The 13,258-nt window shown below is 33.6% G+C and overlaps 1 protein-coding gene across 1 annotated transcript in view; it reads left to right on the forward strand.

Annotated features, from left to right (window-relative positions):
• Positions 1 to 13,258, forward strand: part of FBXO8 (F-box protein 8) — a 42,533-nt gene that overhangs the window by 6,615 nt on the left and 22,660 nt on the right. Inside the window, exon 2 of the mRNA XM_033134945.1 lies at positions 10,003 to 10,339. Within this exon, the coding sequence (XP_032990836.1) occupies positions 10,011 to 10,339 (329 nt within the window). The 5' untranslated portion in view covers positions 10,003 to 10,010. The remainder of the gene's footprint in view (positions 1 to 10,002; positions 10,340 to 13,258) is intronic.

Below are 13,258 nucleotides of genomic sequence, written 5' to 3' on the forward strand. Positions count from 1 at the left end.
TTCAATTGTTAGGCTACGTTATATATTTTTAAATCTCTACTAGAAAAAATATATACAGCATTTCACTCTAGATTACTCTGGTGTTCAAAGCTATAAGAATACCTAAAATACATAACAGGATAGCATATTCCACTCATTAAAAAAAAAGAAAAAGAAAACCTCTGCACATTTCTTTCAGTCATACATTAGCATATCAATAGTTATTAAAAATTATGGTAGTACTTAAAGCCAAAAAGGTATCTCGTATCACTGGCTGATGACTAAATACTTGACCTTATTTGTCAAACTGTTTTTATATATAGTATATCAATCTAAGCAAAGTTAGCTTCTACTTACTTTATATATTTACTAGTTATTTTTTTCTCTTAGCAAAGGTAAATGGTATCTCTCCAAATTTCATGGATCCTAAATTAATGAAATCTAGAACCAGGATTGTGACTACTCAGGTATTTAAATCCAAAATAATCATGTGTACTGTGAAATGGAAGAACCAAAGTTAAGAGTTATCATTTAAAGGGGGTTAAGGAGTGGCTACAGAACTACCTCTTCTTGTAAACTACCTACTATGGGCTAGGTCTCTAAGTCCCATTGGATAAAAATTATCCATCATTTCACTGATGAGGAAAATGAGGACTACAGACAATAGGCTCATCATATTCTGTGTTGGAGTTTAAGTCGGATTTTTTTCACATCAAAGCCTATGTGCTTTCCACGAGAATAGTAGCTTGAGAGAGAAGCTTCAACTGGGAACAAGAATGGAGGTAATAAGCAGTGACAGAGGTAGAAGAAGTGAGCCAGGGATGAAGAAACAGATGGTAGACTATTGCTGTTGCCATCTGTAGGCTCTAACAGCGCTGGGTATGTGGTTTGGTGGTTAAGAATAAAAGCTTTGGACTCAGACCTGAGTTTGAATCCTAAATCTTCCATTTGCCAGCTATGAAATCTCTTGCAAAGTTACTTCTAGATATAAAATTAGAATAATGATACCTACCTCTTAGGGTTGTTGTGAGGATTAAAATGAGATATACATAAAAACTTTCAGAGTTCTGGCACAAAGTGAAAAATAAATAGTAGTTTATTCTACTAAAACAATATTGTTTAATACTTATATTATTAGAGGTTATGTAAATAAATATGTACATAATATTATATACAAAAGGACGGAATACTGCCAGGAATTCCAAGCCTTAAATCTACACACACACACACACACACACACACACACAAACACAAAGAAGTTAGAGGGGTGTTTTTTTCCTACTTTATTTACAAAATTTTCTCCATCCTGTAAAATAAAAATTTCTATCAAAAATGGCAAAAAGTATTCTTACTATTTTGATGTGTTCCTTGAGGGGTTTCCTACTACTCTTAAGCCATAGTGCTGACCATTTATACGCTCAGTTAGTGGTTTTCAGTCTGTATGACACTAAGCTCTTGGGCCATAATTCCTAATCTGGGTACACATCAAACTCAAAAAAGAGTTTTTTTCAAATTCATGTGCCTGGATTCCACAACCAGGAGATGATCCGTTTACAGAAAGGCTTTAAGATTAATAAAAATAACTAGTATATACCCTTTACCAAGATTCACCAATTAAAAAAATTTGCAGCATTGCTTTATCATTTTCTCTATATAGAGATAGACGTTACTGCTTTTCTGAACCAGGTTGCATAACATCATGCCTTGTTTCCTAAGAACAAGAATATACTATTATAAGACATAGACACTGTACCGTTATCAAATTCAGGAAATTTAACACTGATGCAATAGTTTTATCCAATCTTCAGCCTGTGTGTCTTGTTTTTCAATTATCTCAATAATGTCCTTTATAGCAATTTTGTTTTCCAGTATAAGATCCAGCCCACATATTGCAGTTAGATGCCATGTTTTTCAGTATCTTAATCTGGAACTGTTCCTCAGACTTTCTTTGGCTTTCCAGCATTGGCATTTTTGGAGAAGAAAAATTCTATCATTTTACAGACTTCATTTGGGTTTCTCTGATATTCCTCATTATTAGATTCGGGTTATACATTTCTTGCCTGGACTACCACATAATTGATGCTGTGTCCTCAGGGTATCATGTCCAGAGGCAGATGACGTCCATTTGTCTTTTATAGGTAAAAGTTAAATTTGATCAAATGCAGTCTGATTCCTTAATTTCTTTTTGTAATTAATGACTAATATGTGGGGAAATACTTTGAGATTATGAATATTCTTTATCAAATTCCAGACCCTGCATCCATTGATAATTCTTGCCTGAATTGTTTTTTCTATCATGGTTGTCAAATGATTTTTCTGACTATTATTTTAACTTTATTTGTCAGCATTTTACTGTTAAGGGAGAGCTTTCCTCCTTCATTTATATATGTATTTACTGGTCCTCAAGGTAGACTCATGGATTCTATTTTTATATAATGGATTATAACCTATTACTTGTTCTTATTTTTATTTTGATGCCCAAATTGTCCCAGGTTTGGCCAATAGGAGCTTCTTCAGATTAGCTCCTATTGTCCCTTTTAACATTATCCCATTGCTTTTGTTTTGTTTTGATTTTCTTATAGCTCACTGGACATTCATAATCCATATTTAAGAAACACTGCCTTCGGAATGTCTCGGTAGCCCTTAAACGGTCTCAAGTGGACTGGAAAGGTGAAAGTTGGGAGAAAGATGTATCTTTTTACCATATTCATATATACGTAGCAGAGCTTCAGTGGGTTCCTGGTCTAGGCAAACTCTCAAAATATGTAATATGTACAGTATGTGATTTTATAACTGTGTCTATTAGATAAAAATTAAAGTTAACTTGTTAACTTTTACTGAAGAGTCACTGGATGAAATTGGGAAAAAAATAAACCAAGTGATTGTTATGTTAGTGTTTCAGCCACATTTTAATGATTGCACATTGGATCTTTGAGACAATGAAAAGTTGAGTTGTAGATGTATGCATCTGTGTGGGGTGCCCTTGCTTTGGGAGGATTGGTCTGATAGCCATTCTGCTGGGCCATTTGTAAATGCTAGTAGGAGAAGAAGGGAGTCTTTTCTGTAGGGCCGTTCAATTTCTTTAGTGGAAATGCATCTTAATTTTACCTTGGTAAGAAAAGGGGTTCAAGTACATGCTCAAGCATTCTAGACCTGTGTTGGGGGATAGGTTGTGGTCTGTTGTTCCATATACGCTTGTTTAATTCAATTCTCACAAAAATTGTAAAGGGAGATTTTTTTCCCCCTTTATTGTGTACGTAAGGAAACAGTGACCCAGAGACGTTAATCCCCTCATTTTTGTTCTTCATTTTACTCTAAATTACTCCCATACTTATACTGTGTTTGGACCCCCAAAAGCCTGTTGAGGTTCTGCAGTGTAGATAAGCTTCTGCTTCTCTCTCTGCACTATTCCAGACTATCCTCCTCCTTCCTCTTCATTAGTAACCACTCCTCCTTCCACTTATGTGTTATAGAAATCTGTTGAAATCTCATATCCACTCAGCATCCTGTTTTCCTTCTGTTACAGGCTTATTTCTACCTTTTTAATTCCTTTCTCTCCTTTTAATAGGAGGGAAAGGTAATAAATATATGTGCTCAATTTTACATCTTTAACAAGAAACCAAGAGTTGACTATAAAAGATTGTTTCAAAAGTGAGTTAGGACATCTCTTCTTCTATTTACTGTCCCATTGATATCTTGTGTCATAAATCATTTTAACAAGATGGTACCCTACCATTTATATTTATCTTGGTATTGGCTTAAAACCTATTCCTAAAACTGTTAGCATGGTCAAAATAATTTTAGAGTTCAGAATATTAAAATTAAGTTATGTAATACCAAAAGAGCATAATAACCCTACAAGTAACCTGCCGAAAATGTTGACAGGTAGGGGTACAACAGGTCATTTAGAAGTGATAGTGGCTGTTTGCTCCATAAATAGATCTTTAGCTAAGCAAGAAGCTTTATGTACTCCTCTTGGTAAATATTTTTCAAAGACTATTTTTGAAAATGCTAGAATCTTCCTAAAATCTGTTAATTTTCATTTGTGTCATCCTAGCCACTGGGCCACAGCAGCATAGGACTTTAGGAACAGAAAGTTAAATTTGAAATGTAAGAGATGATGACAAACACCAAAATATGAAATTTATATACACGAGATTAAAATAACCATCTGTCTTTCAACTGATGTGACACCTTTATCTACAGTACCACTGAGTATTCAAGGTCACTCAGTTTGGGTATCAATCCCTGTTCAATAGCCATTAGTGCCAGGCTTTTGAGTCTCCTGTCCACTATGGAGTGCGTTTGTGGGTAGTGCAGAACTGAGTGTGAATATTTGGCCCTTAAACCAAGCAATATACAATAGCTCTGAGACAAAGGGAGCATTATTTGACCACTGTATTAAAATTATCAAGATTAGATACATTGATAGCCATGTTTGCATAATTCTAGGAAAATATAAATTCTTGAATAACAGTAATTTGCCTATTTGGCCATTGCTTCATTTGATACTTCATCCAATTTAAAAAGGAGTCGAGTTGTATCATATTTGCGTTAGCCATTCTCTGTGAAGAATTTAAACCTACTGAAGAATATCTGAATCTTTGTTTATAAGTATTGATTTTATTACCTTTGTGAAAAATAAGGAAATATAGTGTCCTTGATTTTTTTTCTCCATAAAACTTTTTTGTCCTCTGAAAGGAAAAATTTCAAGTTTGAAATCGTCTAGAGAATTTTTTGTTAGTATATGTTCTCCTCTGTAACCTAAGTAATTACAAAATTTTTGCTTATTTCCATTAGATGATAAATAATGGAGTATGGAGTACTGTTTCTACTTTTGGAGACCAGGAGAAAATATCTTTGGTTTCATTTTTAAACTCTAGAATTTTATAATGACTCTGAACATAAAGAAACTTTAAATAAAGTAAATTCAAATTAGGAAAAAAATGGATAGGACACCTTGAATAGTATTAATTTATAGTTCTCATTATTTGTAGATTTTATATTTGTGAATTTGCCTATTCATTAAATTTTATTTTTTTAATCCTCAATCCATACTCGTGGCACTTTTCCACTCGTTCTTGGATACGTACAGAGCTGCAAAAAATTCCTGGAGGCGAACATTCCCAGCTAGCTTTGAACAAGGCAATGCTCCGCCTTTTTGTTTTAGTTCTCACTTTATAAATAAGTCTTTTTCGTGGTCTATTTAGTGCCATATTTTTCACATTTGTGCTGTTTGTTGATGATTTTGTGATTTAAAATGACCCCCAAACATAGTGCTGAAGAGGTGTTAGGTTCCTAAGTGCTAGAAGGCTGTGATGGTGCATTATAGAGAAATACCTATGTTGGATAAGCTTCTTTCATGATTGCTGAGAAACACACATAAAACAAAGTTATGTATTGATCAGCCAGCAAAACTGTTGTGTCCAGAGGCTCCCAGGAACCTAACCCTGTGTTCCCCCTAAGAGCAATAGTTCAGTATTTGCTAATTCAGTGTTTGCTGTGACTTTATAGAACTATGAGAATTCACTCTATTTCTTTTATTTGTATGTGAAGTAGATTAATTATGTTCTTATAAGACTAAGTATTAGGGCGGCCAGATGGCTCAGTTGGTTAGAGCGCGAGCTCTCAACCACAAGGTTGTCGGTTCATTTCCCTCATGGGATGGATGGTGGGCTGCGCCCCCTGCAACTAAGATTGAAAACAGTGACTGGACTTGGAGCTGAGCTGCACCCCCCACAACTAGATTGAAGGACAACGACTTAGAGCTGATGGGCCCTGGAGAAAAACACTGTTCCCCAATATTCCCCAATAAAATTTTTTTTAAAAAAGTAAGGATTGTTTCCAAGAAATAATATCTATTTTCCTCAACCAATTTTGAGTGAACAAATAAATTATCAGCAGTGGATTCATCACAACTATTTATTTCAAATACATAACCTTCTTTTGTGTTTAATTTTTTACAGTTTGAAACTTTTTTGCCTATTCAGTGATTCCACTCTGTAGCTCAATTTTTTTGACCAAATAATTGGCACAAATGACAGGTTTCAAGAACTTGAAATCATGCAAGTACCTAGCATCAAACTGCATCATATTTTATATCTCTTTGAGAGCCAGATGTTGACAGCTTCCTAATGATAACACAAGGACACATTTCACGCCATTTCTGTTGGTTGGCACTATTGTAAGCATGCTGACTTTTGAAAATTTTCTGTGAAACGTAACACAGGATTTTCTAGTTTTAGGTTTTATTTTGTTGTTTTGTTTCTGTTTTAAATTTGGTCATTGATGTAAAAGAATTGCATTTATGAAGAAAAAATAATCATGGCTGAAAAATCGGATCACTAAAGGAGGTGAAGAATTACATATACAAGCCCTATGCAAGCATCAACATGACCAAATTAGTTTCTTTGGCGGGCAAATTGAAGTATCCCGACAATTAAAGTATCATTAAATATGTTTTACCAAAGTGCTCATGATTTTCGCTTTTCGAAAATACTATTTTGTCAAAACAAATTGATAGATAAAATTTTATTGATTATTAGCTGTGGAATTAAACTTTATATGCATTATCTCATTTAATACAATAGCGTTTTGAGCTATCGGTGTTATTATTTTCCACATTACATATGAATAAACTAAAGCTTAGAATAGTCACCAGGTCCTGTAAGTAAGAACAGTGGAATGAGGATTTAAACTCAAGTCTTGTTCACCTTTAGAGTCTACAACACTGCTGCCTCCATGACTTGCTTCACAACATCTGCAATGGATTTCATGTCCTTCTGAGAGTTTTGTTCCTTTTCCGAGAGCCCCACCCACATTCCATCCACATGCGTGTTACCCTAAGGAAGATTGGGAGTGGGGATGGAACACTATAGACACCCTTCTCCAAAGGGTAAACTTAGGGTATTAATCTTCCTCAAGTGGTTTATCGTACTTTGTTCTTGCCCAGTATCAACAATTGCTTTCATGGGAAAGTGGAGTCCCAAAAGGGCAATTTGCAGTATTATTTAACAGTAGGAGAATAGAAAATGCAGGGTTTTTTTTGTCTGAATTATGTGTGTATGAGCCTGGACTTCCCCTCTTCCCATGAAGTTTTTATTTTTATTTTTTATTTTAAGAACCAGCTGCTGGCTTTACCTCTTTCTACCTCCCGGATGCTTTCTGAATAACATTTGGCGCTCAATTTAAGTGATCCCCATTAAAGTCCAGAGCCTAGGGAAATCACCCTGAATCTGTGTTCCCTAGCAGCATCCCTGAGAGGAACAACAGCTGCTTAACCGTATGCTGCTAGGAAGATGCTGTAGGGGAAGTATGGTTGGTGTAAAAGTAATTGCGGCTTTTGTAATTTTTAACCTTTTAAACCACAATTATTTTTGCACCAACCTACGTAATACACAGAAATTGATATTAAATGCCTTAAATCTTGAGACTTCAAAAACCATAGTTACTATGCATGTTTGATTATTTATGTTTAGTGATGCTAAAGCAAAAGAGAATAAGTATCTAAAATGACAACAGATAGGTCACATGAGATTAACAATGTGATATCTAGATATTTTTTTGCTAAGATAAACACAGAAATAGCCATGATGAAGTAAAATACCTTTCTTTATGATTATGAGTCTTAAAATGTTAAATTTGTATCAAAATTAAAATTCACACATATTGTAATAAGATGTGGCACATTTAAACATTAAGCAAACTTAAAAATCCTTATAAATTTTTGTGTATTCTATATTTTTTCTGTGTTAATTATATTATTCTCTCTGTTGTTTTGCCTTTTCCAGAATGTCATATAATTAAAATCACATTATGTAGCCTTTTCAGATCAGCTTCTTTCACTTAGTAATATGCATTTAAATTTCCTTTATGTCTTTTCATGGCTCAATAGCTCATTTCTGTTTAGTGCTAAATACTGCATTGTCTGGATGTACCACAGTTTATCCATTCACCTACTGAAGGACATCTTGGTTGCTTAGAAGTTTGGGTAATTATGACTAAAACTGCTGTAAACATTCATGGGCAGGTTTTTGTGTAGACATACATTTTCAGCTTATTTAGGAAAATACCAAGAAGTATCAATGCTGGATCATATGGTAAAGGCATGTTTAGTTTTGCAAGAAACTGCCAAACTGTCTTCCAAAGTGACTGTGCCATTTTGCTTTCCCACATCCTTGCCAGCATTTGGTGTTGTCAGTTTTTTGGATTTCAGTCATTCTAATAGTTATATTTCATTGTTGTTTTGATTTGTGATTGCCTAATAACATGTGATGTTGAGTATCTTTTCATATGCGTAGTTGAGTTTTAAGAATTTTTTGGTTTATTTTGGATACCAGTCCTTTATCAGATAAATGTTTTGCAAAGATTTTCTCCCAGTTTGAGGCCTGTCTTTTATTATCTTAAGATTCTATATTTAAAAAGCAATTCAATTTTTATAGCTTAAGCACTAATTTAGGAACAGCTACCATTGTTGTGTTGTAGGGAGGAAAGATTATCTTTTGTGGTTTCTTTACAAAAACAAATTGCCCCACATTTAAAAATCATTAATATATTTATTTTCTGTGAACCCCCATCCCTTCAGTGCTTAAATTCCTGTAATTGTAAGCTGTTCACTGTAAGGAAGAAGAGTGAAAAATTATCTTGGACTCTTTTTTCTGTTTTAATCAACAAGCGACTGTTATAGTGACCATTTTCCATGTAATAGCCAGTAGCTCAGGGAAGCATGTGGATCAGACCTTTGTAGATATTGAAAACAAACAAACAAAAAACCAGTATCTTTCACATTCTTTGAAATTCTACTGAATTTTCAAATTGTTCCTAATAGTTTTCAAAATTTCTGGTGACCGGTTGGTTTTGTTTTTTGTTTTTGCTTCTGTTGGTCCTTATTGTAAACAGCTACTTAAAACAAAACCATATTTTAAGGTCAGGTTATGCTATGAAACTTATGCAGTTTACTTTAATGATTTTATACAAAAATCATTTTTTCCCCAATTTTTGAAATACACACACATATTAGTAATCAACTTGGGTTTATAAAACAAGAATATTTTGTTTTGAAAAGAGGTCGTGAAAGTAATTATATATGTTAGTTAAAAGCTCTTTCTGATTTCATTTTTCTCAATGAGTTTATTTGCCCAGGAAAAGTTACTTATGTTAAAGCCCAGATAGAATAGGAAGTCGAGGCCAGTAGTTTTCTATATATTTGTATACGAGGAAGTCCAATATTTGTAACAGAGAAATGTAGAGCTGCTCTGGTTGGAGGTCTAACGGATAGAGGAGGAGGAGACTGGAGCACACTCTTTCTCCTGCCCTTTCCCAGGTACCTCTGAGGCATGCGTAAGGCTATATGGAGAAGAACTGGAAAATTAGTCTAAATTATGATTTTTATTTAAAGTAACGACAAAACCAAACAGTCATTACTGAGCTATTAATCATGGAGTTCTAGGTGTCTAATTTATAAGGTTTCTGAATTAGACTTCAGGGCCTATGTTACATTTTATTACAGTCTACAACATAAGTGTAGACTGGCAAGAATTAAACTAAAAGCCTGTTTCACAGCTGTAATGCATCTGGGAGTTTGGTTAAAAGGGGCTAGCTTAGCTTAGTCTGAGTTGTGATAAAAAGCAGGATCTAGAGGCCTTTTAAATCAAGGCCTGTGCTCTGATCAGAGCTCTATTTAATACTGGCCCATGAGTACACATAATTATAATTTGTAAGAGTCTTTAGGACATCAGTAACTTTTAAATCTCACCATGTGAAAAATGATTATGTCACCTGTGGACTTTTAAAGTAGTTAGCAAACTGGGATAAAGGTGATAAACCAAACATTTCTGAAACTTTCTCTGTCCAAGTCTTGTACTTATGATGTTCCAGCTATTCTTTGTAATATATTACTCCTTTTAATATGCTTTAATGAGGAATGTTAATTCTAATAAATGAATGCTTCGTGTCAGAGTTGTTGTACCACTGGGAAAGGCAGGTACCTTTTTAATGTAACCTTACATTCTGGCTTGCTCCCAGGCTTGCAGATGGGTCAGGGGCTGTGGAGAGTGGCCAGAAATCAGCAGCTACAGCAGGAAGGGTACGGTGAACAAGGCTACCTCAGCAGAGAGCAGAGCAGGAGGATGGCTGTCAGCAACATGTCTAACACCAGTCATCGTAAACAAGTCCAAGGAGGCATCGATATATATCATCTTTTGAAGGCAAGGAAATCTAAAGAACAGGAAGGATTCATCAATTTGGAAATGTTGCCTCCCGAGCTAAGCTTTACCATCTTGTCCTACCTGAATGCAACTGACCTCTGCTTAGCTTCATGTGTTTGGCAGGACCTCGCTAATGATGAACTTCTCTGGCAAGGGTAAGTTCAACCCACCATATCAGATTCTGTATCTTCTATATCTCGTAAACGTCATCATCTTAAATGTTCTTTTTATAATAGATATATGCAATATGAAATATTTATTTTTAACCTGGGCTTGTATTTTGAGTTGCTCTTTATTAAAGAAGGAAAGATAAAGTTATCATTATGTGAAACTTGATATTGGGAAAAGACAGGCAGTATAAAAGAAAAGAATGACTTGATGGTTAGAATAGAGGTTACCAATCAAGAAGTGTCAGTTTATTATAAATCAGAAATTGTCAGTTCATTCTAAAAATACAAGTTGTTAAGTGAGAATTTATAGTCCAAAGCTTAGAGTGTTCACACTTCTGGTGTAGTTTGTGCTTCCTATATGAAGAATAGGCATACTTAAAAATCAATAAATATTCCCCAACTTTTATTGTTTTCATTAGTTACGGAAGGAGTATGTGTATATTTGTTTACTTATTTCTATATTTCTTTTTATCAGATATGCTTGTTAACATAAACTTTAATTGGTGAATATTTCATCTACTTTTTATTTTTCTCTAACCACCATTTCATATGAAGGACGCAAATATTAGAAAGCAAGGAGATAATCTATGTGCTGAACGCAATATAGACTATAGAAGTTGAAGCATCTATTATACCAGTTTAAATTTAAGCTACAAATCTAAGAATGTTTGGTGGAGTAGAATCTATTTTATGGACCCTAAATTAATCCTTAAAGAGCATCACATACTTGAGTTGCGAAAATGTTACCAAACGTAGGAGAATCATTGATTTTCTAGCATTCTTTACCAAAACTTGTTTGTCTCATTATTTTAAAAAGGGACTTCATAATGATATAAAACATATCTAACAGCAAAAGTATTTTTGAGGGTTTAAATAATTTCTAAATGAAAATCTAATTGAGAGAATGAATAAATTATCTAAATAGCCAATCTTTAGTCAAATGTATTACCAACAGTGACACTCCTCACTCAGGCTTCCTGATGCTACAGAATTACAGCATTAATTATATAGTTCATTTCTCAACCTCTAAATAGATAAAAATCATCAGTATCATCTTGTCATTCTCTCACTGTCTTGTCATAGTGAAGGTACTATGGAAGTGAGAGGAAATTCTGTTAATTAATGATGTTTAAAATAAACTATAATTATTTTTTAATGATTTAGTATAAGAGGAAATGAAAATACTTTAAAACTGGCTCATTTTATTTCCCATCTCTTTTCTACATTTTAGTATTCCCAATAAACTTATGTTCTTATAGTTGAACTTTGAAAGAAAAGTTTGTATCTAAGCTCATCTGAATGAACTCAACCAGAATGTCTTTTTCATTTGGGATTTATATCTGGATTGTTTATTTCTGAAAGAAATGCTTCCGTTTTGTTTACCACATAATTATGCCTATTTTTGTGACACTTGGATTTTTTTCATAGTGATAAGTTGCTTCTACTTTAAATTAAAGGCTGTCTTAGTTTTTATTTTAACTTTGGATATGTTGAATACTTATTAATGTTGGGAGGGTCTATTGCTTAATAATAAAAATCAAAAGCTATGGCACTAGGCTAAAGAGGCTACTAAAATGTTGATAATTTTCTTAACATGTTACTAAACTTTTTAAGAAATTTAAAAATTTTTTCAATTGCAGTTTTTCAATTGCAATTTTTTGATTGCAGTGGACATTCAATATTTTATTAGTTTCAGGTGTACAACATAGTGTGTGTTTAGACATTTACATAGCTTACAAGTCTAGTACCCACTGAACAACATACATATTACTATATTATTATATTACTATATATTACTATATTATTGTCTATATTTCCTATGCTGCACTACACTGATTTAGAATCAGTGATTTCATTTGGTAAAAATAATGCAAGGATATAAATTAACTATTAAAAAGTTATTCTCATATTCAATTAGATATTTTATCTATTGTCATCACAATTTTTTATGTTGTAGGCAGAGACAGTAACTTTTTCTTGTTTTTCTGTATATTATATGTGTGAAAAGAAGGAAGTTTGAACCAGAAATCAATAATGAATATCAAAAAATGAAACTACTTTCATGTTTCTCTATAAGTAGAAACTATAAGTAGATGTTTTTGAAAACACACAAAAATCAGATCATTTTGAGACAGTCATTAAAAAGTATATCAAAATATAATTTCAGTACTCTCAATGTCTCTGGAATAATGCATTTATATTTCATGATCTGTGGTATATTTCCAGAATTTCTAGGCATTGTAATAAGATAAAACTTCAGCTTTCAAATAATAACCAGTAGCAATGGCTCTGTACAGTTTGAGACAACTGTCCCCATCTGCAGAGATAATGTGTTTTGAGATATGAACTGTTAGCATTTTATGTTTTATAGAAGTTTTAAACAATCATGTATCACTGTAGTAGTAAAAAAGCCAGTGTTTTAGAAGCAATATCTTAAAAACAGCTTTGCTTAATGTCACAGCTTTTGATGTATGTATGTATTGAGTTACAGCATTACAAACAACTTCTGTGCCAGTTGTTAATATATATAGTTAAAAAAGAAAAAGTCGTCCCCCTGCCCAGCAATTTCCCCCCCTACCCCATTCAGTTTTATGTCACGATAGAGCACATAGTTTACTTAATCCTGTTTAGCTTCTTCGTTAAGATTGCAAACTCTGGAATAAGACTTCCTGGGTTCAAATTCTGCCTCTACACAAATTTGCTGTGCAGTCATGGGCAACTTTTTTATCACGTCTGTGTTTCTTTACCTATAGCACCAACATCATAGGATTGCTGTAAAGAGTAAACAAATCAGTGCTGTGACAGTGCTTCAAATAGTGCCTGGCATGCAGTAAGCACTCAGTAATGTTAGCTATCATGATCATTATTATTAGTTTATATTTAACTTCAGATAGTACTCACAAA

Source organism: Rhinolophus ferrumequinum, chromosome 18, assembly GCF_004115265.2.
Source record: "Rhinolophus ferrumequinum isolate MPI-CBG mRhiFer1 chromosome 18, mRhiFer1_v1.p, whole genome shotgun sequence".
Taxonomy (NCBI): domain Eukaryota; kingdom Metazoa; phylum Chordata; class Mammalia; order Chiroptera; family Rhinolophidae; genus Rhinolophus; species Rhinolophus ferrumequinum.